Source organism: Monodelphis domestica, chromosome 2 (genome assembly GCF_027887165.1).
Source record: "Monodelphis domestica isolate mMonDom1 chromosome 2, mMonDom1.pri, whole genome shotgun sequence".
NCBI lineage: Eukaryota > Metazoa > Chordata > Mammalia > Didelphimorphia > Didelphidae > Monodelphis > Monodelphis domestica.
Window position 1 is genome coordinate 117,709,324 of NC_077228.1, and position 23,537 is coordinate 117,732,860.

A 23,537-nucleotide genomic window follows, 5' to 3' on the forward strand; every position below is an offset into this window, starting at 1 on the left:
TGACTCTCTGGGTGCTATATAAATATGAGCTACTTTTGCTATTATGTACTATATATATTAGACTACATTTCCTACTGAATTGTAGGATCCCTGAGACAAGGGACCATACATATTTTATTCAGCTTTTTAGCTTGACACGCCCCCCACCAGTTCCTTGAACAGAATAGATGACATTCAACAAATGGTTGCTAGTTTGAATTTGCCTTCCACTCTCTCCCTTTCTTCAAACCCCAACCTGGCAAGGAAGAAGTTAACAAGAAGGAAAACTGCCAGAGAACCATCAGAAGAGAAAGATAAGAAAGTCCCTTACAAATAAGGTAACCCAATCCTTGAACAATCAAGATTTCATGGTTTCAAAGAGACTATGAAAGCTTCTTCAGAGATTTCCCTACAATTATCCCTTCCTGCCAGGGACTCTATCATTTCTTCATCCCTTTTCTGCCAACACAGGACAACACCTGTACTAGATTGCTCTGGGTCCTTTGTTTCTCTACTGTCCAGAGTAGCAACAATTTTTTTAAAAAGCACAGTGAGAGGCAAGGAAGTATATAGTAAAGGCATACTGGCCTTGAAACTTAGGTTTAAATCCCAACTCTACCAGTTTTTTGGCCATATGACCTTAGGCAAGTGACTTCATCTTTCTTAAAATCAGATTCTCTGGACATAAAATGAGGAAGCTGAACTAAATCAAGGATTCTTAAACTTTTGTGTATATACATCATGGAATTCTTTGTACCAGAGTGTAGCCTATTTACTCCTTCTCAGAATACTTTTTAATGAATTAAATAAAATACATAAGGTTACAGAGAAAACCAATATATTGAAATATTATTCTCAAAATATTAAGAAAACAAGTTCATGGATTTCAAGTTGAGAACCCTTTGACTCAGATGATCTTTGAGGTACCATCCAAGGCTGATATGCTATGATTCTATTATGATAGTTTTCAATGATATATATAGCAATATGCTCACATAGAGCAAGTTTCTCTAAGGGCACCTAAAATTTTGGATGGTACATTACTATAGTAAAATAAAATTTATAAATAATTTTCTTGATATAAATTTTACTTACCCAGGATACATATTATACAAAGTATAATATTCTCAAAATAAACAAAACTTGCACATTACATATACTAACCTCAAAACCCATCAGAACCTCAACTTACCAAAAAACTAAAAGAAAAGAAATTGCCTGTTCTCCCTGAAGAGAAATGGCACATGTATATATGTCTCCCAACTCTCTCTTGGTGTTTTTTAACCATTCTGTGTGCCATGATTCTTTGCAGCAAAGAGTACACATTCCACAAGAAGAAAACAAAAACAAAATCTTGGGCACCACAGTGTTTTAGAGACCAGAAAACAAAAAAAAGAGGTGGGAGGGAAATACCTGGAGCTGTCTGATGTAGCTGTTGCTCTGGTTCCTATCCATTTAATTATACTCTCATTGTCTACCAGTACGCAAAGCAGCTTTAAAAACCCAATAATTATTTTGCTTTGTGGACTATGCCTGCCCCACTCTCTCTTGTCCTGCCCACTAAACCACAAGAAGCAATCTTCTTCATTACTTAGTTTTCATCAGCAATGCTAGACAAGACCAATGCCTGAATTTAGGATTAAACACTAACCTCATCCACATTCTCGAATGCATTGATGACATCATAGGGCAAACAGGACAGCAGGTCAATCACAAACCAGGTCTTCAGATAATTCATGCGGATGAGTTTGGGGTCAGAGATCACCTCCCCAGCTGGTCCAACAAAGGTAGTATGAAAATTAAGCACAATATCCACCAGGAAGATGACATCCACAATACTGTCCACAACCAGCCAGGCCACATTGTTCTGTCTTGTTTTAAAGGAGACGTTGTAAGGGACCAAAATGGCAGTGTAGAAAGTTAAGATTAAGATGATCCAATCCCAGGTGGTCTTGAAAACACAATAATGTAAGATGATGTGAGGAGGAGTCTTTGGTGCTTCTTGCTTGTACTGGGGAAGAATGTCCGAACCCAGCTGCAAGACCTGTGTAGAGAGACACAAACAAAATATACTAAATTAAGACTTCTGATGCAGACAGTTGGGTTATTGGCTTCTTCTTGAGATATTCATTTATGCCATTATATACTATTATGCATGAGATATACATTTATGAGATATGATATGAGAAATGAGATATACATTTATGCCTGGATGTTATAGGAATGGGCACAGGAGATGTAGGAAGAAATATGGACATAGTTGACTCCACAAGTCATGATATTCCTCTTCCACTTATATTAAGTGGAAAATGCATTTGGGAGGGAAGTGAATTGAGGATGAGTGACCAACTGGAAAGCTATCACAAAATTCCAGGGGAGAAGTGATAAGGGCACTTACATGGTTAGTGGCTTTGCCAGTAGAGAAGACATATATACAAGAGATGTGAATTTTATTACTAAATAGGAAGAAGAAAATAGTATAATACTTTCTGGCAGAGTCGAAGAAAGGAGTTTGGAGAAGGATTGCTTTTGGGGGAGGTTTTGAGAAGTAAGAACTATATATATTTATAGGGAACAAGAGCCACTTTGGTGGGCAAAATTAAATATGAGAGAGTGATGGAGCAAGGTCCTAAAGGAGACAACAGAAGATGGACTAAAGAACACAAGTAAAAGGCTCTATACTATAAATGAACTCTATCTTATCTTCTTAGACTGGAACAAAGGTGAGTATTTGAAGTGTTTAAGTTAGGAAATGAGAGAATTCACCATGGATGGCTACAATTTTCAGTGAAGTAGAAAGCCAAGTCATTTACTTAGATGGGATTGACAACTAAGAAAAAATTGGTTACTCGGTCTCAGTTGAATTAAGTTGGAAGCCAAGTTGCAGAGGGTTTAGAAACCAGTGATTAGAGATGAAATGGAGACACCAATTCTTAAGGATTTTAGATGAGAGGAGAAGGAGGAGTATAAAATGATAGTTGGTGAGAATGGATGGATTAAGGAAAGAGGATTGGGTTGGATTTTTTATGATTAGAAGAAATCTCGAGGTGAAAGGAGATAGTTTAGTATGAGGAATAAGAGAAGGATCTAAACATTTATAAAAGGATTATCCAGTAACAGTGAAGGAAAAGCCAAAGTTAATACAGATTTGTAAAAGCCCCAATCAACATGATTTGCCAACTTCTTCCAACAACACTTAGTAGAGTAAGAAATTTCTTGGTGAGAATTAAATTATTTAATGTCTGTTAGTTGTATCCCTTCAAGCAAAAATATCAGGAAACAATCTTTGTCTATTGCAAAACAATAAAACAAGAATATACCAGTAAAAAGAGGAGATGTCCTTTCATAAGCTCTGTGACCTGTATACCCTGTGAGCTGTATTTACATGTTAGCACCCACCTCTATCTGCCCAGACTGCAAGCCCTGGGAAGCTTTTGGCTTCCTCTGAGTTTCTTATTTTACTAAGGCAGACCTAATATAGGGAGGAACCCAAAAATGCTAAGCTAAGCTAGAAGAGCCTTAAGGCTAGGATTTACCAAAAAATTTTACTAGTTGGAGGTGAAAAGTGTACATAGTTGAACTTGGAAGTCCATGCCAAGCAGAGAAGTGCTCCTTCGGGGACTGTTTCTGCCTTTATGGGTCAAACTTCTTTGCTCTGACAATCATTTCTAAATTTCTGAATGAACTTTCCTTTCCCCTCCAGTCACAAAGCCTCTCTTTTCCCCTGGACTGGAGACTCAAGCCAAATAGATAATGGATTAAATAGGACTGTTCTACTGCTCTACATCTCTTCCACTCATGACTCAGCAATAGAAAGAGTAGAAAGATCTCTTTTAAACCTGTCTAATAACTCTTTAAAAGGTCAAAGGGAGCTCCAGAGAAAGAACAGTAGGAGTTGGATGGATGCAGATCAAAGCAAACTACTTTTCACATCAGTGTATTTATGATAGTATTTGGGGGTTTGGGTTTAGTATGAGTGTGCTCTTATAACAAGAACTACTATGGAAGTATGTTTTGCAATGTAATAAAAAGGTCAATGAGAAGGCCAAGTCATTAGACTCTGGGGTCTAAGTTGACAATCATGAGAATGTATGCCATTGCCATTCCTTTTCTCCTCTATAAGAAAATAAAAAGTAATTTTTACACTCAGGTCCAAAGGTTTCCATTCAGTATATCCTATGTCACATTTTCTAGTCATACTTTGCTTTTAATTTTCTCTGTTCATGTGGTTCCCATCCCCATCCAATAGAATGTAGGTTCTTTTAGGGTCTATCTGTCTTTGTATCTCCTGAACCAAACACAGTTCTGGAAGGATTAATAAACAATTGTTTAATTGAAATGAACTAACCCATAATGTCTTCTCTAAAAGAAAATCAGACTCAGGGCTAGCTACAAGGCTCCTAAAAGATCATCCCACTTCTTTCTCCTCATTTTTCCTAGTGAGGAAAATAAGTCCTAGGAAAAAGTGCCTTACCTAAAAATCACATAGCTCATGACACAGTCAACAGTAGAACCAGCAACTTCTGACTGAGAGTCTATTGCTCTTTCATAATGCTATGCTACTTATTTAGCTAATTAATAAAAGGTGTGGCAAATAGAAAGGGAAATGTTATCTACCCATAATATCTTAGTATTGTTCTAAGGATTAAATAAAATGTTAAAGTGCTTGATAACTAAAATGTGCTGTGAGTACTACTGAAAAGTAATTGCAAACAGACAGATGATATGGAAAAACTGTGGCTTGATGGAGATCAGAGAGTTTGGGATGAAAAATCTACCTATGAATAGTCTCCATGTAAAAAAGTGCCAGTGGGCATGTTCTGAAGACCTGTAACTTGGATGAAGTATCCATATATCTTAGTACTGTATGCCTTACATTAATATGTATCTGGCTTTAGTGTTTTTATTTTGAAGTCCATAAAAAATAATAGTAACCAAATTTCAGTTTTGTAACAACATGTAGGCTCTAAACATTCAGAAAGGTGTGCTCTACCTTTAAGATAAGCAAATAGAAGTTATGAACTAGTCCACTCATTCTGGAAAGGAATTTGGAATTATGGGGATTGCCCTATAACCTTTGACTCAGAGATGCCACCACTAGGCATATATTCTACGAAAATCAAAGATAGAAAGATCCCATGTTATACCAAAATATTTATGGCAGCACTTTTGTATCAGCCCTATAACCTTTGACTCAGAGATGCCACCACTAGGCTATATTCTACGAAAATCAAAGATAGAAAGATCCCATGTTATACCAAAATATTTATGGCAGCACTTTTGTATCAATAATGAATTGGGATCACATTAGATGTCCATCTATTGGAGCATGAGAAAACAAGTAATGGTATCTGGATTTTAATAGGATATCACTATATTTTAAGAAACAATAGAATTGAAGAATCAGAGAAGCATAGGAAAGTCTAGAGTGAAGTACACTGAACCATAAAAGCAATATACATACTTACTACAATAATATAAATGGAAAGAACAAAAATAAATCAAAATTGGATATTATAGTTATAAGAGTCAATCTTGGTTCCTGAAGAAAAGATGAGGACTTTTTCATTAAGGTGGTAGAAATACAAGTATAGGAAAGAGCATAAACTGTCAGGATCATATCTGTATAGTACTGACTCCCCAAATGGTCTGTCCCTACCTTTTATTATTTCCCCTTCTCTTCTTCCCTACAGGGTAAGATGGGTTTCTATAGTGAACTGGGTGGATGTTATTCTTATTTTGCACCAATTCTGATGAGATTAAGGTTCAAACATTGCCCACCCCCACTCCAGTTTCCTCTCTACTATATTGATTTTTATTCTTCTCATGTGAGATAATTTGTCCCCAATTTTTACAACATGATGAACATGGAAATATGTATTATATAGTAACATGTTCACCCATATCATATTACCTAATATCTTGGGGAAGGGGGAGAGGTGAGAGGGAGGGAAAGAACATTGATCACAAAATGCCAGAAGATAATTATTAAAAATTATGTATGTAATCTGGGAATATTTTAACTTAAAAATAAAATAAAATACATAAGATTACAAAAGGAAAAATGAATTCTATGATTCTGAGAGCATTGTAAAAAAACTATAAAGGCCTTAAAAATAACATAAATATGATTATTTTATTATCTCAAATATCCTGCTGTTCAGACATAAAAGCTTCACTTTAAAAAATGCATGCCCTTTGGTCAAGCAATATCACTACTAATTTTGTACCCCAAAGAGATAATAAAAAAGGGTTGTACAAAAATATTCATAGCCACACTCTTTGTAGTGGAAAAAAATTGGAAAATAAGGGGGTGTCCCTAGACTGGGGAATGACTGAACAAATTGAGATATATAATAGTGATGGAATACTATTGTGCAATAAGGAATCATGAACTGGAGGATTTCTATATAAAGTGGATAAACCTCAATGGGAGAATATTGTACACAGAAAGTGAAACACTATGGAATAATCAAATGTAATGGACTTTGTTACTAGCAGCAATGCAATGATCCAGGACAACTCTAAGGGAGGTATGGGAAAGAACACAATCCACATCCAGAGAAAGAATTGTGGGAGTCGAAATGCAGAAGAAAGGCATATGACTTATCACTTGTTTGTATGGGTATATGATTTGGGATTTTGGTTTTTAAAAGATTACTCTGGAAAATCTGTGGAAGTAGAAACACAGAAGAAAAAAAACTGCTTGATCACATGGTCTGATGGGGATATGTTTGGGGTTATAAACCCTAAATGATCACCCTAGTGCAAATCTCAATAATATGGAAATAAGTCTTGACCAAAGACACATGTTAAACCCAGTAGAATTGCGCCTCAGATATGGGAGGAGGTTGGGAGGAGGGGAGGGAAAGAACATGATTTTTGTAATCCTGAGAAAATGCTCTAAATTAATCAATTAAATAAAATTTTTAAAAATTAAAATAAATAAATTTGAAGAGAAAATAATAAAAAATTACTCTTACAAAAATGAATAATATGGAAATACGTATGGAGTGATAACACATATATAACCCAATGCAATTGCTTGTCAGCTCTGAGAGGGGAGAGTTTAGAAAAGGGGAGGGAAATGTCAACATAGAATCTAGAAACCCCAAACTTTTAGCCTAGTAAGATCTGATGAACCCCAAGTCTTAGGACTAACTTGTAAGTTGAAGACCCATAGCTTGTACTTGTTCCTTGTTCCTGTGAGAATCCACCCTGAAGACTGAATAATGGACCCTAAGGTAAAGGCAATCCACTTGAGGTAGAGGCAAGCCCAAGCTGACTGACTCTAGTGCAGTAGGCAGTGCCTCGGTCTCAAAAGCTGAAGATCCTGAGTTCGATCCTCAGAATGAGAGCGTGATAGATTGGAAGAGTTTAGGATTCATTATTCAGTCTGAAATTGCTAGCCTGACATTCCCCTCAGGGCAGATTCTCACAGGAACAAGGAACAAGGACAAACTTTGGGGTCTCCAACTTACAAGCTAGTCCTAAAACTTTTGGGGTTCATCAGATCTTATGAGGCTAAAGTTTGGAGTTTCTAGATTCCATGTTGACAGAGACAACATGAATCATGTGACCATGGACAAAGATTAAAAAAAGTTTTTTTTTTTAATTTTTTAAAGAAAAGAAAGAAAAAAGCTTCACTAAAGAGAGGTGATTTAAAGAATATGGAATACTGGGCGGGGGGGGGTTGTTTCAGTTTATTTTGCTTTTAAACAAGATGAGGTCTCAGTAGCAAGGCCATTGAGAAAGAACTTAACAAAGAGCAGTTCCTTACCAACCTAGCTGACTGGAGGCTAAAATCACACAAGGCTTCTTGGTTCCAAAAAACAAACCCTCAAGACAGAATAACATTTTGAGGGGGAAAAAATAGCAATTCTGGTGACAACAACTTTGTGAAATCCATTTGGATTTAGTTAGTGAATGTCAGTCAGATTCGAAAGTTTGAGTGAATTTGTCTTTACCTAAGGGAAGTCTGAGTCAGTAGCATCTTCACACTTCTCTGAAATATCATCTCATTCATATTTCAATTTGTTTTTCCAAAAAGCTTTCTGGATTTCTAGTTCAAAGATTGCTGTTGGGCAGTTTTATTTAAGAATTTTTCCAGTAGGGGGCAGCTGGGTGGCTCAGTGGATTGAGAGCCATGCCTAGAGATGGGAGGTCCTAGGTTCAAATATGGTCTCAGACACTTCCCAGCTGTGTGACCCTGGGCAAGTCACTTAACCCCCATTGCCTAGCCCTTACCACTCTTCTGCCTTGGAGCCAATACACAGTATTGATTCCAAGACAGAAGGTAAGGGTTAAAAAAAAAAAAAAAGAATTTCTCCAGTGGGGGCAGCTAGGTAACTCAGTGAATTGAGAGCCAGACCCAGAGATGGGAGGTCCTGGGTTCAAATCTGACCTCAGATACTTCCCAGCTGGATGACCCTGGGCAAGTTACTTAACCCCCATTGCATAGCCCTTACTGATCTTATGCCTCAGAACCAATACACAGTATTGATTCTAAGATGGAAGGAAATATTGTTGTTTTTTTTGTAAAGGTTTCTCCATTCCCCATTTCTGGAACTAGGTCTTTTATTTTTAAGCAATGGGATATCAACATCATGAAGAAAGGCTTTAATAAACGGACTTTGGGGTTGGGCTGATTACAGGGCAACATTCTCTTTCCACTCTTTTTCTGGAAGATTCAGTCAGAATCCCCAGGATATGGCTTTGGTCTTTACTCCAATCCAAATTTGAAGCGAACAGTTTGCAGGAAAAGCCAGAGGAAGGGAACAAAGAGAAGTTCTACTCCATTGTCTTTTTATAACTGAAACTTCCCAGTGGAAATTCAATGCTCCTAAGTTCTAGGCAAAAGTACAAACCTTTGCATTCATTTATCAGAATGTCCAGATGCCACAACCGCCTTTTTAGAAGAAAAGGATTAAAGTATTAAAGTGGTTAATGGTTCAACTCAGTTGAAAACATTCCTGACCTGTCTGCCTCCCTCCAATCCATCTGGAAGAAATGTACCAAGTATTGTATATTAAGAAGGAAAAGCTAAGGAAAATCAATGTGGGTAGTGGTCCCACTGTCTCATACCATCTGTGAGTGTATGTGCCAAGGTTCTGGGTTCAGGTTACTCACTATATGCATTGGTATCTTCATGGTAAGGAAGGTATAGGTGATGCCCAGCACCAGTCTTCTTCCAACCAGTATGGGACTCAAGATTCTTGAAAAGTTCGGTTTCAGAGAAGCTATATTAGGGCAGTCTCCCAGACAGCCTGCTCTAGAAAAGCAATTTGCTTTGGTCTACATGGCAATGCCTCCTTTAATGCTTCTACTTGTCAATCCCTGAATATGCATTTGGTTTATCCCCTTAAAATAGAGGTTCCTTAAGAGAAGGAATAACTCAGGTGCTATACTTCCCCTTGGCCACATTCAGCTAGATGCTCTAAAAAGTCCTAGGTCTTCTCTTCTTTATTTCCGCAGAGCCCAGAATAGAGTAGGTGCTTCATAGAGGGTGCTACCTCACTTTTCAAGTCAGTTCAAGAACTAAGAGAGGGAAAGGTCCCCAGTTGCAAATTAAGAAAATCAGCATGACTAAATACCCACTTCTTAATAGCACTTCTACTTCTTTAGGCCTCTCACTCCTAGCCTTTTATCCTTGAAATAAACCTGAGGGGGATTTTTTTCAGACCAGGAAATAAAGCCTGGTAGCCCAGGGAGCTGAAGTATCACCCTGAGTCACACATAGTGAGTCAGAGGCAGAGTTGAAACCAGAACTTAGGTTTTCTAACTCTCAGGCTGAAGATATTCCAATTAATCCAAATAAACACGATCTGATGATTTCTAAAGAATTTATACATATATTAGCTTCATTTTGGCTTCAAAAAATCCATGTAAAGCAGGAAGAATATGCTTGGAAACATAATTTCTTAACAATACTGAATAAAGAATGAAGGGTTTTTTTTTCTAGCCCTAGCTTTATAGCTGTATGATTTTGAACAAGCCACTGGATCCCTGAAAGCTGCAAATTCACAGTCTGGAAGTGGTAGAAGTGATATCTGCTCTGTTTACTTTATGAAATTGTCATGTGGCAAAATAAGATAATATAGTCTTTAAAAATGGTGAAGCCAGAGATGGAAGCAAGATGGTAGAGTAAAAACAAGGACTGACCTGAGCTCTCCCAAATTCCTCTCCAAATGTATATTAAAAATAATACCTCAAAACAAATTCAGAAGCAGCATAACCAGCAAAAGGACAGGATGAAACAATTTTCCTTCCCAAAACAACTTATAAGGTCAGCAGGAAGACTTTCATCTCCATGAAGTAAAAATGGACGCTACAAATGGACAAGTTAGCAGCAGGTCTTTGAGGTGACTGAATCAGTCAATTACACACAGATGGTAATGGGGTTAGACAAGTGGTCAGAAGGAGATTATAAGGGACTTTTTGCTGGCACTGGGAGCAGGACCCTGTTGCATTGCCAATACATGATTCCAGACTCCCTCTCAGGAGCAGAGACCCTGGTCACAGTTCCAGAACAGAAAAGGGCACTTGTGTTCTTTCATAGACAACAGTACAGTCCAGGAGAGCAGTGACCACATATATCTTTAGATCATAGGGATCTGATAACTTTACAGATCTCCAGGACTAGCCCTGAAAATAGCAGCATAAAAAAATCTGATGCTTGGCAGTGTAATGCTCTACTCTGGGAGCAAAGCCCAACATTAGGTTCAAAGTCAAGAAATAGGTTCGAAAATGAAGAAATAAAAAATAACCTGAGCATTGAAGGTTGTGATGACAACATGGAAGCTCAAAACACAAACTCAGAAGTAGATGACAATGGCAAAACAACTACAGGCAGGCTCAAAGGGGGGAAAAAGTGTGAATTGGACACAAGCCCAATGAGGATTTCTGGAAGAATTCAAAAAGAGTTGTTTTTTTTTTAATTAATTAAGAGAAGTAGAGGAAAATTGGGGAAAGAAATGAGAGTGATGCAAAAAAATCAAGAAAAAGAGTCAACAGGCAAAGTAACAAAAAAAAGAAATACTGAAGAAAATAACACCTTAAAAATGGAATAGGCCAAATGGAAAAAGGAACAAAAATCCACTAAATAAAAGAATTTCTAATGAAACAGAATTGGCCAAATCAAAAAAGATATAAAAGGATTCACTAAATAAAAGAACATATTTAAAAGAATTGGTCATATGGAAAAGGAGCCATAAAAGCTTGCTGAAGAAAGTAATTTCCTAAAATAGAATTGAATAAGTGGAAGCTAATGATTCTATGAGACATCAAGAAACAATCAAACACAATCAAAAGATTGGGGAAAATAGAAGAAAAGATGAAATATCTCATTGGAAAAAAACTGACCTGGAAAAGAGATTGAGAAGAGATAATTTTAAAATTATTGAACTACCAGAAAGTCATGATCAGAAAACAGTCTTCTCATCATATTCAAGAGATTTTTAAGTGAAATTGCCTGATATCCTAGAAGCAGAGGGCCAAATGGAAACTGAAAGCATCTACCCATTACCTCTTGAAAGAGATTAAAAAAATGAAAACTCCCAGGAATGTTATAGCCAAATTCCAAGGTCAAGAAGAAAACATTACAAGCATCCAGAAAGAAACAATTCAAATATTGTGGAGCCATAATCAGAATAAAACAAAGTTAGCAGCTTTTTAATTAAGCATCTGGCATCTTGGGGTGGGGGGAGTACAATAGAAAGAAAATAGGACCTGCAATCAGGAAGACTAGCTATGTGACCGTGGGCAAATCACTTAACATTTTTTGCTTCAGTTTTCTCATATTATAAAGTGGTCTGAAGAAGGAAATGGCAACCACTTTAATGTTTTTGCCAAAAAAAAGCTGACCACAAATAATTAGAAACTACTGAACAACAACATTAAAGGATTAGAGGGTTTAAATTACAATATTTCAGAGGGCAAAGGAGCTAGGATTATAACAAAGAATCACCTACTCAGAGAAATTGAGTATAATCCGTTAGGGGGAAAAAATAGGTATTAGATGAAATTGAGGACATTGAAATTGAGCATTCCTAATGAAAAGACCAGAACTGAATAGAGGATTTGATTTTCAAATACAAAACTCAAGAGAAGCATAAAAAGAGAATTCATAAAAGTTTCAATAAGGTTGAAATTTTTATATTCTTACATGGGAAGACATCTCTAACACCTAAAATCTTTATCCTTGTTAGGGCAGTTAGAAGTTGACTATGATAGGATGATATCTTTTTTAAAAAGGAAATAAAATTCAAAAGTAAGAGAGGGATGCAATGAGAGAATGAAGAGGTAGAATCACGTAAATGATCTCTCATAAAAGAGGGGCAAAGGAGCTATTACGCTGGAGGAGAAAATGAGGTAAGAAGGGTGATGGACAATGCTTGAATCTTACTTTCCTCAGAATTTACTCAAAGGGGAATAACACACACACTCATTTGGGTATTGAAATCTATCTTATCTTATAGGAAAGTAAAAGAGATTTGGGATTAGAGAAGAGAGGACTTAAAGAAAGGGCAGATTTAGGGAGGCAGTAGTTAGGGAGAAAGTAGTTAGAAGCAAAACACTTTTGAAGAGGGACAAGATAAAAGAAAAGACAAAGATAAATGAGAAGGGGAGTAGGATGGAAGGAAATATACCATTACTGATCATAACTGAATATCAATGAGATTGACTCATCTATAAAACAGAAGTGGCTAGCAGAGTGGATTAAAAACAAGAATCCTAAAATATGCTGTTTATAAGAAACACAACTTTTTCTGATAATGGCATCATTTTTCAAACATAGCAAGAACTGAGACTAATTTAAAAGTATACAAGACCCAGTTGATAAATGGTGGAAGGATATGAACAGGTACTTTTTAGATGAAGAAATCAAAGTTATCTTTAATTACATGAAAAATGCTCTAAATCACTATTGTTTAGAAAAATGAAAGCAAAAACAATTCTGAAGTGATATTTCATATCTCTAAGATTGACTAATATTACAGAAAAAATGACAAATCTGGGAGGGGGCATAGGAAAATTGGGACACTAATGTCCTGCTGGTAGAATTGCAAATAGATTCAGCCATTCTGGAGAGCAATTTGGAACTATCACCAAAAGGTTCTGAAACTGTGCATACCCTTTGACCCAGAAATACAACTATTAGGTCTGTATCCCAAAGAGATTTTTTAAAAGGAAAAGGACCTATATATCAAACACTATTTATAGCATCTCTTTTTGTAGACAAGGATTGGAAAGTGAGATGATTGATTTACTTAATCTCTATTGATTCCCATTCTCAGAATTATCAGAAAATCGATTGGAGATTGCCCAAACAAGTTAGGTTGTATGATCATGATAGAATATCATTATGCTATAAGAAATGACGAGCAGGATGCTTTCAGAAAAACTTGGAAAGACCTACATGAACTAATGCAAAGTAAAGTGAGCTGAACCAGAACATTGTACACAATAACAGCAATATGGTAGGATGATCAATTGTAAGAATAATCAACTGTGAGTCACTTAGCTATTCCCAACAATACAATGATCTAAGAAAATTCCAAAGGATTCATGATGAAACATGCTATCTATCTCCAGAGAAAGAACTGATGGAATTTGAAGAGACAGAAACATATGTTTTAAAACTTTATTTTTCTTTAGAGTTTTTGGTATTTTTCTTTCACAATAAGCCTACTATGGAAATAAAAATGCTTTTTATGACTGCATGTATATAACCTATGTCAAATTGCTTTCCTTTTAAATGGGAGGGTTGGAGTGGAGGGACAGAAAGAATTTGGAACTCAAAAATTTTTAAATGAATGTTGAAAATTGCTTTTTCATATTATTAGAAAAAAATTTAAGAGAAAGCCCTACACAAATATGAAGTGGCATTATCATAAAAGATGGTCTATAGAAGAAAATTAACCTATATTCTGAAAATAGAAAACAATAGAATTCAAGTAACAAGCTAGAGTTATGAGAAAGAAACAGTAGGGAGAACAGTTTTAACCTATACTTGGAGACAATATGAAGATATTACTGTTTTTTTAAACAAAATGAATTGTCTACCATTTCTTCCTCTAGCTTTTACTGGTGTCATGAAGGAAGGGCACCTGCAAAATATTCAGTTCAAATGTGATTTAGAGTAAAGATCCAAAGTCATACTGGCCATCAGTTAGAAAACTGATTGAATATGTTGCTATGTATGTATCTCATTCCAACTGAATTGTCTGTAATTCAATAGAAACTATAAAATTGAGTGACATATGGCTTACTGATTTGGACTGACCACTATTGTTTCTGTTAAAAATACTCAAATTATAGATATTTATTTAGGTGGTAGATTCCCAAAGGAGGAACAATGCTTTCTCCCTTAACAGTGGGGAGCAGTTAAAATGTGAAAACTCAATTTTCATTATATTGCTACATATTTAGCATCTGAGGTATCTTATTTAGAACACATTGTACTTTCACCAAATAAATCTAATGTCAAAAAGGGCCTTGCTTTATTCAAGAGCTACAAGCTGAAAGAGTTTAGCTGCTCAAAGGTTAAAGCTGAGGGAAAATAAGAATACAACCTCAAAATATGTACTAAGCTCTTGAGAACTCTAGAATCTTCTTGTGGAACTGAAATTTAGGGATCAGTATATAGTTAGCATCTCTAAGATCCCTTGCAGCAATAATATCAGACTCTAATGGAAACAGGAATGACTATTATATACATAAGAGTGCCTATGGGCTACATACTTAGTTTTAAAATGTAATGTTTACTATATTTTTGCATGTTTACTTTTTTTGTTAAATATTTGCCAATTATATTTTAATACAGTTGAGGGCATACTCAAGAGTTTGAGCCAGAAATCTGACACTTTTGCCTTATACTAAAGGCTGCTGATGTAACTCAAATGGTTGTCTGAGAGTGGAGAGTAGACTCTTGGAAATATAGTCCACTAATATGCTGCTGGTGGAGTTGTGAGTTGTTCCAACTATTTTGGAGGGCAATTTGGAACTATGCCCAAAGGGTTTTAAAAGACTACTTGCCCTTTGATCCAGCCGTACTAATGCTGGGTTTGTACCACAAAGAAATAATAAGGAAAAAGACTTGTACAAAAATATTTATAGCTGTGCTTTCTGTGGTGGCAAAAAATTAGAAAATGAGGGGGTGTCCTTCAATTGGAGAATAAATGAATAAATTGTGGTATCTGATGGTGATAGAATAGTATTGTGCCTGAAAGGAATAATGAACTGGAGGATTTCTATGTGAAATAGAAAGACCTCCAAGAATTGATGCAGAGCAAAAGGAACAGAACCAGGGGAACATTGTACACAGAGACTGATACATTGTGGGACAATTGAATGTAACAGACTTTTCTACTAGAAGCAGTACAATGACCCAGGACAATCCAAAGGAACTTATGAGAAAGAATGCTATCCACATCCAGAGAAATAACTGGGAGCAGAAATGCAGAAGAAAAACATATGATCGATCATGTGGTTTGATGGGAATATGATTGGGGATGCTGACTTTAAATGATCAATGTATTGCAAATATGAATAATATGTAAATCAATTTTGAGCAATGATACATGTATAACCATTGAATTGCTTGTCAGCTCCAGGAGGGGGAGGAAAGAGGGGTGAGAAAAATCATGAATCATGTAAACATGGGGAAATATTCTAAATAAAAAAATAAATTATAGCCAAAATAAAAGAAAGAAAGAAAGAAAGAAAGAAAGAAAGAAAGAAAGAAAGAAAGAAAGAAAGAAAGAAAGAAAGAAAGAAGAAAGGTAGTCCTAAATAAGATTCAGGGGGACATGTTATCATTCCAAGAGGAACCTGTTTTCATCCTTGGGGTGCTGGCAGCAGAAGCAACAAGTCACAAACACAGAAAGGCATTTTTGTTCAAAAATGTCCCTGTTATTTTCATTATCCCATCAGTTCCAGGCTGTTGTCATACATCATATAAGCACAAAAACAGATAGCACCCCTAAATATTCCTCTTCAATGAGGACTTGTCTGTCATCCCATTTCACCTATACTAGTCATGGACTATGGGAAAGTCTGATTCTCCAGGTCCATTACATGTCCATTTCTGTTATGTCCCTTTGGCAACAAATGCATACATTGAAGGGGCTTTGTGTTTCTGAATTTTGCACCTTGACTTGGTGAAAACCCAAGTGACTGACTAGAACAACTGCTTGAAGAGACTTTACTCCCTGGTAAGATGCCGAACATCTAATCTCAAGGACATAGTATACAAAAGAACTGTGTGCAAATAGAAGTCTGTGGGGAAAGCTGTGAATAACACATGAAGTGTAATTTGGGGCTGCAGTCTTCCCCTAAAGAAACAAAACATTGTGTTCTTGAGATAAGTTATCATTTAGTTCTAAGTACACCAAATAGCCCCTATTTTTAGGGTGGTTTCCCCCACTATGATGCATTCATTGTTCTATTGAAAGGTTGAGAAAGGAAAGAGAAATTATCAAGGAAGATAAAAACTGAAGGATAATCTGCAGGTTTCCCTATGATCCCAGATTATTATATCCATCAAGATCATTAGAAATTGAAAATAATTTAGCAATGATTTGATAATGATGCCAAAGCTCTGATTCATTTCATTTACCTAGGAATAGGTTTCTTAGAAATTTAACTTCTTTGAAAGCTAATAGAACAGCTCCTTTGGAGAATGTAAGGGAAATCAAAGGTTGTTTATACTGACAAGTTCATTTGGTGAAGGTACTACATGCTGTGAACAAGATGCTTTAGGTGCTAACCACTCCAATACAAAGAAAATGAGATTAACACATTTTAACTGCTACCTGCTGCTAAGGCAGAAGATGTGATTCTCTCCAAGGAATCTCTACCTAAAGAGACTATTCATAATCCAGGTATTAATAACAGAAACAGCAAAGGCCAATACAACTCTCTCTTTCAAAGTGATAGGTCAAGCCAGTTTGCAATCTCTGTTGAAACTTAAATAATAAAATTCAATTTTGAAAACACTGAGACTTGGCATTTCTCTAATGCTTTATGGTATACAAAGTACTTAACATACATTACCTGATTGTTCCTTTCAACATCTCCATGAGGTAGGTAATACAGATATTATATTTCCCATTCTCCTAGCCAATATGTGAACCCATGTTTTTTTACTCCAAATTCCATATCCTTTTCCCTACACCATCATGATTAGTAAAAGCACCTCTTAGGAACCAGACATTGTGATCAACCCCAGGGATATAAAGATATACAGGACACAGAGCTTGTTCTCAAGGAGTTCATAATCTAACAGGAGAAGCTGCTGAGGAAGAATGTTGAATAATAATCTCAATGACTCAGACTCATATTGAAGTCCCCTTGGTCATTGGACTACATAGTATCTCATCAAGCACAAAATGAAAATTAATTCACTATTTCAATTTTTATCATCTGTCCATCTTGTATCTACCTTCACATTTGGTTATGGCAAGTCTTAGAACATGCCATGTATATGGCATATAAAATCATAAACCCCAGGATGGAAAAACACTGTCTGACTTACCCTATATATAACTTGATATCATAAATGAGTGCTTTAAAAAGGAACTTTGTATTACAATGGACTTAAAAGACAAAAAACCAATCCCCTCATCATTAGTCAATTTCTCATGCAAAAGGGGCACATTTTGACATTCACCAGATATTCTCTCTCTCTCTCTCTCTCTCTCTCTCTCTCTCTCTCTCTCTCTCTCTCTCTCTCTTTATATATATAAACTATACTAGTTCCTACTAGCATAGGAAAAATGGAACTGGACAGTGAGTCTGAGTAGCATCCCATTTTTTCTTAGAAGGGTCATCTCTCTGACATGTTTTATAGATATTAATCCATTCAACTTCCTAGCTTCTCTCATTTCAAGACTTGGCTATGACCCACCCAGATTCCTCACAGGGAGACCACCTGAAAGACAGAAAATATTGAAAAAGAGGACTTCTTTCCCTCTCCTTCCTCTGAAACTTTATAGGTAACTTTATTAGCATAGAACAGAACTAGATAACTCCCACACCTGTAACATCACTGAAGGAAAAGATGATAAGCAGGGCTAAAACATGCAACGTTTCGTGCACATCAGAATAAGAAATTTCTTCCTAGTTGCTTAGCTCCTACTCCTCAAGGAAAATGAGGAAAACAGGAGTGACAAACACCTGCAACAAGTATCAGAGAGACTGTTTTCAAGATTCTCCAAATCAATGAAGAGTTTGCCAGTGATGATTTTTTTCAATCTCTGAAAAAAACTTTCAATCTTTAAAATGAGGATCTTCTGTTGGGATAATGGGGCTAGAAGAGGAGACACTATAAAACAGAAAGAAAGTATAAGGCATTATTCTTTTTACTATCAATGAAGGGAGCTAAACTTCCCAATCAATTCTCCTCACTATCAATGACCTTGGTAGGAGCAATAGAAAACTAGGTAAAGGAAATGCTGGTTTCCCAATGAAGATAGCTGTGTAGAAGAGAAACACAAAGTACTGAAAGAATAGTATGGCATGGAGGTTTTCATTCATCATTTAGCAACCATTTATTAAGCAACCTATGATATGCAAAGGATTCTGCTAAGTCCTAAGAAAAATACAAAGCTAAATAAGCCATTGCCCTTGTCTGCACAGAGTTTGCAATCTAAAAGGAATTAATCCTGGTGCTTCATCATTCCTAAGGAGATAGAAAAGCTGCTTTAGAGATGAGACAGAAATTAGCCTTGGAAAGAAACACATATGCTTGTCCTTTTGTATATAAAAGTGTTACTCCTGATCACCATCAGTAGGATATGTTTTGCTACAATAAGGAAGCCAGGATAGCTGAACTGTGGGAATAGTAAACAGAAGCTTCAGGCAATAACCCAAGAATCAGCAGCTTCTCTCCTACTCCCAGGCAGACTGCAGCCATTAGATAAAAACAGAGAAGCATAACTTTTAGGCTCATTTTCATAGAGCTGGCCCATTCTACCACTGTTGTAAAGCTGATCCTCTTGGAAAGAGAAAGAGGCAGTTGGCCAAAAGGCAGAGCTAAACAGGAGGAGACACTGCTCCTGGGTGGCTTTCCCTGTGAGTTTATGTGTGTCCCTGGGATTTTTTGTGCTCCAGAGTGTCCTGAGAGCTACTTAAGGTCTTGGGCAGAGAGATGACCACATGAAAGGGTTTGGCAGTAGGTTATAAGGCCAACAATGGCCTCTTCCTTGATAACATCTTCTGAACTTTTCCCTGTTCTCAGGCTTATCAGAGGTGAAAGAGATTGTTGACCATCAGAGATCCAGAAGCCTTGACCACAAGTATGTGGAGAAATTTATTTTAGGAGAGAAGATAGGCCTTCTTTGAACTATCCACATTCATCTTCCAATCCTTACTCCAATATGCAACTACAAACCTGTTAAGACAGCTGACCAGAGTTCCAGAAGGAATCTCTGGTCAGGGAACTGATTTTCTCTGTGTGAAATCAACAGGCCCACATAGATCAAACCCCTGATGCTGCTTTCATTTATATAATCCTCTAATAATTGCTGCCAACAGAGGAAGAGTAATTACTTGTTCCAGATAAAGTGAGGAGGGGGAAATATTGCTAATGTTTCTCATTTTACTATGTGTAAGAAGGAGGCCAGTAAGACATTCAGCATGAACTGTACTTAAAAATTGATTTAAATGCCATTTTCATTGGGAGCTAAAACCTACACTGTGACAAGAAATAATGTTGCTGTCATCCAGTGGCCTCTCGTCCTCTAACTATGCATTTGAATTTCCCCATCCCCTGAAAACCAAAGTATCAGCAGCTCTGGAAATTTAGCAAGCTGATAACAGTCCTTTCGCTGTGGAAACTGTGAAGTAGGGTATTTTCAGAGTCAGACTCCTACTTCATTTCTACCTCTCAAGCTGTGTCATTTGGCCAGTTCTCATTCTATGAGCTCTTCTATTCCTGTTTCCTCCCAGAATCTTGCTATAAAGACTGGCCTGAGATTCTCCTTTCCTCCCATAGGGAGAAAGTGGCAAGGGAGGCTTTCACTTCTGTATTGGGGGAATCTGAGAGTTTTTTTTTAAATTCAATTTAATAAATATATATTTGTTTTCTCTAGAATATGATGTCTGATTTTATCCCAATTAAATTATAATCAAAATTGTAATGATTAGACCCTGTCATAAAGGAAGGCTGTAGCCACCTGGGCTATTGGTGGGGAGGAGGCTAAAAACATTTTAATAAAACTGTCCAGTAAAAATGGAGGATATAGGAAGGAGAATTAGAAGAGATTTGAGAGAAAGAGAAAAAGAGAGAGAGGAAAAAAAGAGAAAGAAGGGAGGAGAGAGAGAGAGAGAGAGAGAGAGAGAGAGAGATGAAGGGAGGGAGGGAGGGAGGGAGGGAGGGAAGGAGGAAGCCAAAATCTTGCTCTGTCCAATGTTTCAGTAATCAAGGCTCATATGTCCTCGCCCTTACCTCAGCCAGGCGAGAATGCTTGTGGACATTTTCACCCTTCTGCACACTGGGAGCCAGCTGTTGTAGGACCCCTCTGCTGCTTGTCAGTGCTCTTGTCAGCCGGGCAAATTTCCCCCAACCTAAAGGAAACAAGAGAAAAGAGACTCATTCTGCTATATCCAGTAAGAATACAAATGACCAGCATTATTATGGCTATTTCTAGAAATGGACACCCTTCTCCCACCTTCATTCATTAATTTCTTACTTGCTCATATATTAAGTTCCCATCATTTATATACTATTACCCAAAATTCACACTCATCTCAGAAAGACAATAAATCAATCTCTCCCTCTCCCTCTCTGTCTCTCTCTCTGTCTCTCTCTCTCTCTCTCTCTCTCTCTCTCTCTCTCTCTCTCTCTCTCTCTCTCTCTCTGTCTCTCTCTCTCTCTCTCTCTCTCTCTGTCTCTCTCTTTCTCTCTCTCTCTCTCTCTCTCTCTCTCTTTCTCTCTCTCTCTCTCTTGCATCACATTTAACTACATATTATACTTTATATTCTACAAGAAATTCAGAGGTTAGTGTTGGCCTTGGACTCGGGAAGAACTGAGTCCAAATTTTGCCTTTAGACATGTACTAGCTGACCCTGGGCAAGTCATTTAACCTCTCTTGGTCACAATTTCCTCATCTATAAAATGGAGATAATAATAGCACATGTCTCACAGGATTGTTTTAAGGATCAAATGAAATAGCATGTAAACCACTTTTCAGGGGCAGTTGAGTGGCTCAGAGGAGGCAGGTTCAAATCTGACCTTACATACTTCCTAGCTATATGACCCTGGGCAAGTCACTTAACCTCAGTTGCCTAGTCCTTACCACTCTTCTGTTCTGGAAATGATATTTAGTACTGATTCTTATACAGAAACTAAGGGATTAATTTTAAAGCACTTTTCAAACCTTAAATTGCATGCTTTATCAAATACCTTTGTACCTATTCACTCATTTTTTTCCTATAACTGGATTCAATATTTCCATTTAACAGATGGGGAAACTGAAAAATATAGCTAATAGCAAAGAAGTCATTTTCACTAAGGATGCAGAGTAAGTAACAGAGTCAGAGGCATTAATAAATCAGCTCCCAGAGAAGAATTTCTTCCCAGTCCAGCAGCTTGAATGATTCATTATATATCTCAGGTTCATCCAAACCTAGACTACCTGACAAGGTTCCCCCCAAGAGGTTTATTGTAGTTGGCAGTAGTTCTGGAGAGCCAAGGTTGATCCCTAACCTCCAACTCTGAGGCTCTTGGGGTGACAGAGATGTTTTCACAGTTTGAATGAGACTCAGTGGGAATGGAACTTCCTCCTCACTCTTCTCTGCTGTTTGTTGATTTCCACTGCTTTCCTGAAGAAGCAAGAAATATTGGTCTTCCTGCCTCTGGAATCTCTCTGGAAAAACTGAGACTCAGAGTTTAAATGACCTACCCAAGATCTCACGAGTAGCTATTTCACTTGGCTCCACAGGGCAAAATTAGAAACTGTGGTAGAACTTTATAGAGAGGCACTTAGATGTGTCTGGAAAGAGAATGGACTGCCTTTGGAAATGGTGTTTTCATCTTCACTAGAGGTGTCTGAGCAAAAGTAAGATGGCCACACATTAGGGATGAGAGAGATGTGATTTCTGCCCAAGAACAAGTTAATCTAAATAATCTCTGAGGTCTCTTCCAACTCTGAAAGCCCATGAATTTTTAAGTGCCAGAGACAGGATTAGAAAGCACTTCTCTTGATTCTCAGCTCTATTCATGACACCATGATATTGCTTTTGTGTCATTTCCTCCTTTTAAGGCCCTGAATACAGGATAATTTTTTATTTAGTGATTATATCAATATAAGGAAGATGGCAATTTTTAAATAATAGAAATTCTCCAAATGCCTAGCAAACTATATAATCCTAGCATTCTTGATTTCTTGAAATCACTTATGCAAAATCCGAACCTTCCCAAAAGGACCTACGTCTAATCTATGTGAGCCAGAAAAGGAAATTCTACTGCTTTGAAAGATCTCACCATCTAAAAATTTTATCTCCTTCAATTTCTCAGTAAAGAGAGGGCAGCATGCAGAAGACAGAGCACTGCACTAGTCATCAGAAATCCTGAGTTCAAGTCTTGGATCTACCTCTTACTCAACCTTGCATAAGTCACTTTCTTTCTCAGACTCAGTTTCCTCCTATGTACATAAAAGTTGAACTAGTTGAAGTGGAATGGCATACTGGCAAAGGAACTGGGTTTAAATTTCCCAGCAGAAAGTGAAACAAGCATAAAAACAAAAAGATTATTTGCTGAACAACTGTGAATGACCTAGTTTTCTCAGCAATACAATGATCCAATATGATTCCAAAGACTCATGACAATTGCCATCCATCTCCAAAGAAAGAACTGAGAGAGTCTAAATGTACACCAAAAACATACACTATTTCACTTCCTTTCTTTTTTTGTGGAATATCACTTCCATGAAATGACTAATATGGAAAAATGCTTTACATGATGGCACAGGTAAAATCTATATCAGATTGCATATCCTCTCAGGGAGAGATGTGTGAAGGAGGGAATGTGAGAAAGAATTTAGAATTCAAACTTTTAAAAAATACATTTATCTAAAAATAAATACATAAATAAATCCCTCCATAGACAGTAACTAACTGTGTGGCCCTGGAAAAGTCATTTAATACACCTGGATCTTGGTTTCCTCACCTGCAAAATTAGGCAGTTAGACTTAATGGCCTCTGAGGTCCCTTCCAGATCTAACTTTATAATTCTATGACGATGCCTAGGGTCTCTTCTGACTCTTAACTTCCATGATACAAATTCCCCATGAGATCTTGAGATTACAAAAAAGGGAACTAACATGCCTCTGTCAGTTGAGTGTAGGGCTGGTTTCTCTGAGTTTCACATAGCTTCAAGAAACTGAAATCTAGTTTTAAAGTGTGTGACACACAAACACTAATATTCATGCATACACATACATACCAAGAAAAGACTATAAATGGAGTAAGGAACAATTCTACATGACAACTAAAAGTAGAACAAGATGATTTCATTTTCTTTTGCCCCTTAAGAAGCATTCAGTGCTTGCAGGAAG

At 36.9% G+C, this 23,537-nt stretch overlaps 1 protein-coding gene across 1 annotated transcript in view; it reads right to left on the minus strand.

Annotated features, from left to right (window-relative positions):
- Nucleotides 1–23,537, minus strand: part of KCNH1 (potassium voltage-gated channel subfamily H member 1) — a 582,845-nt gene that overhangs the window by 501,741 nt on the left and 57,567 nt on the right. Inside the window, exons 5-6 of the mRNA XM_056815882.1 lie at nt 20,429–20,547; nt 1,631–2,023 (exon numbers count right to left, since the gene is read on the minus strand). Coding sequence (XP_056671860.1) covers nt 1,631–2,023; nt 20,429–20,547 — 512 coding nt within the window. The remainder of the gene's footprint in view (nt 1–1,630; nt 2,024–20,428; nt 20,548–23,537) is intronic.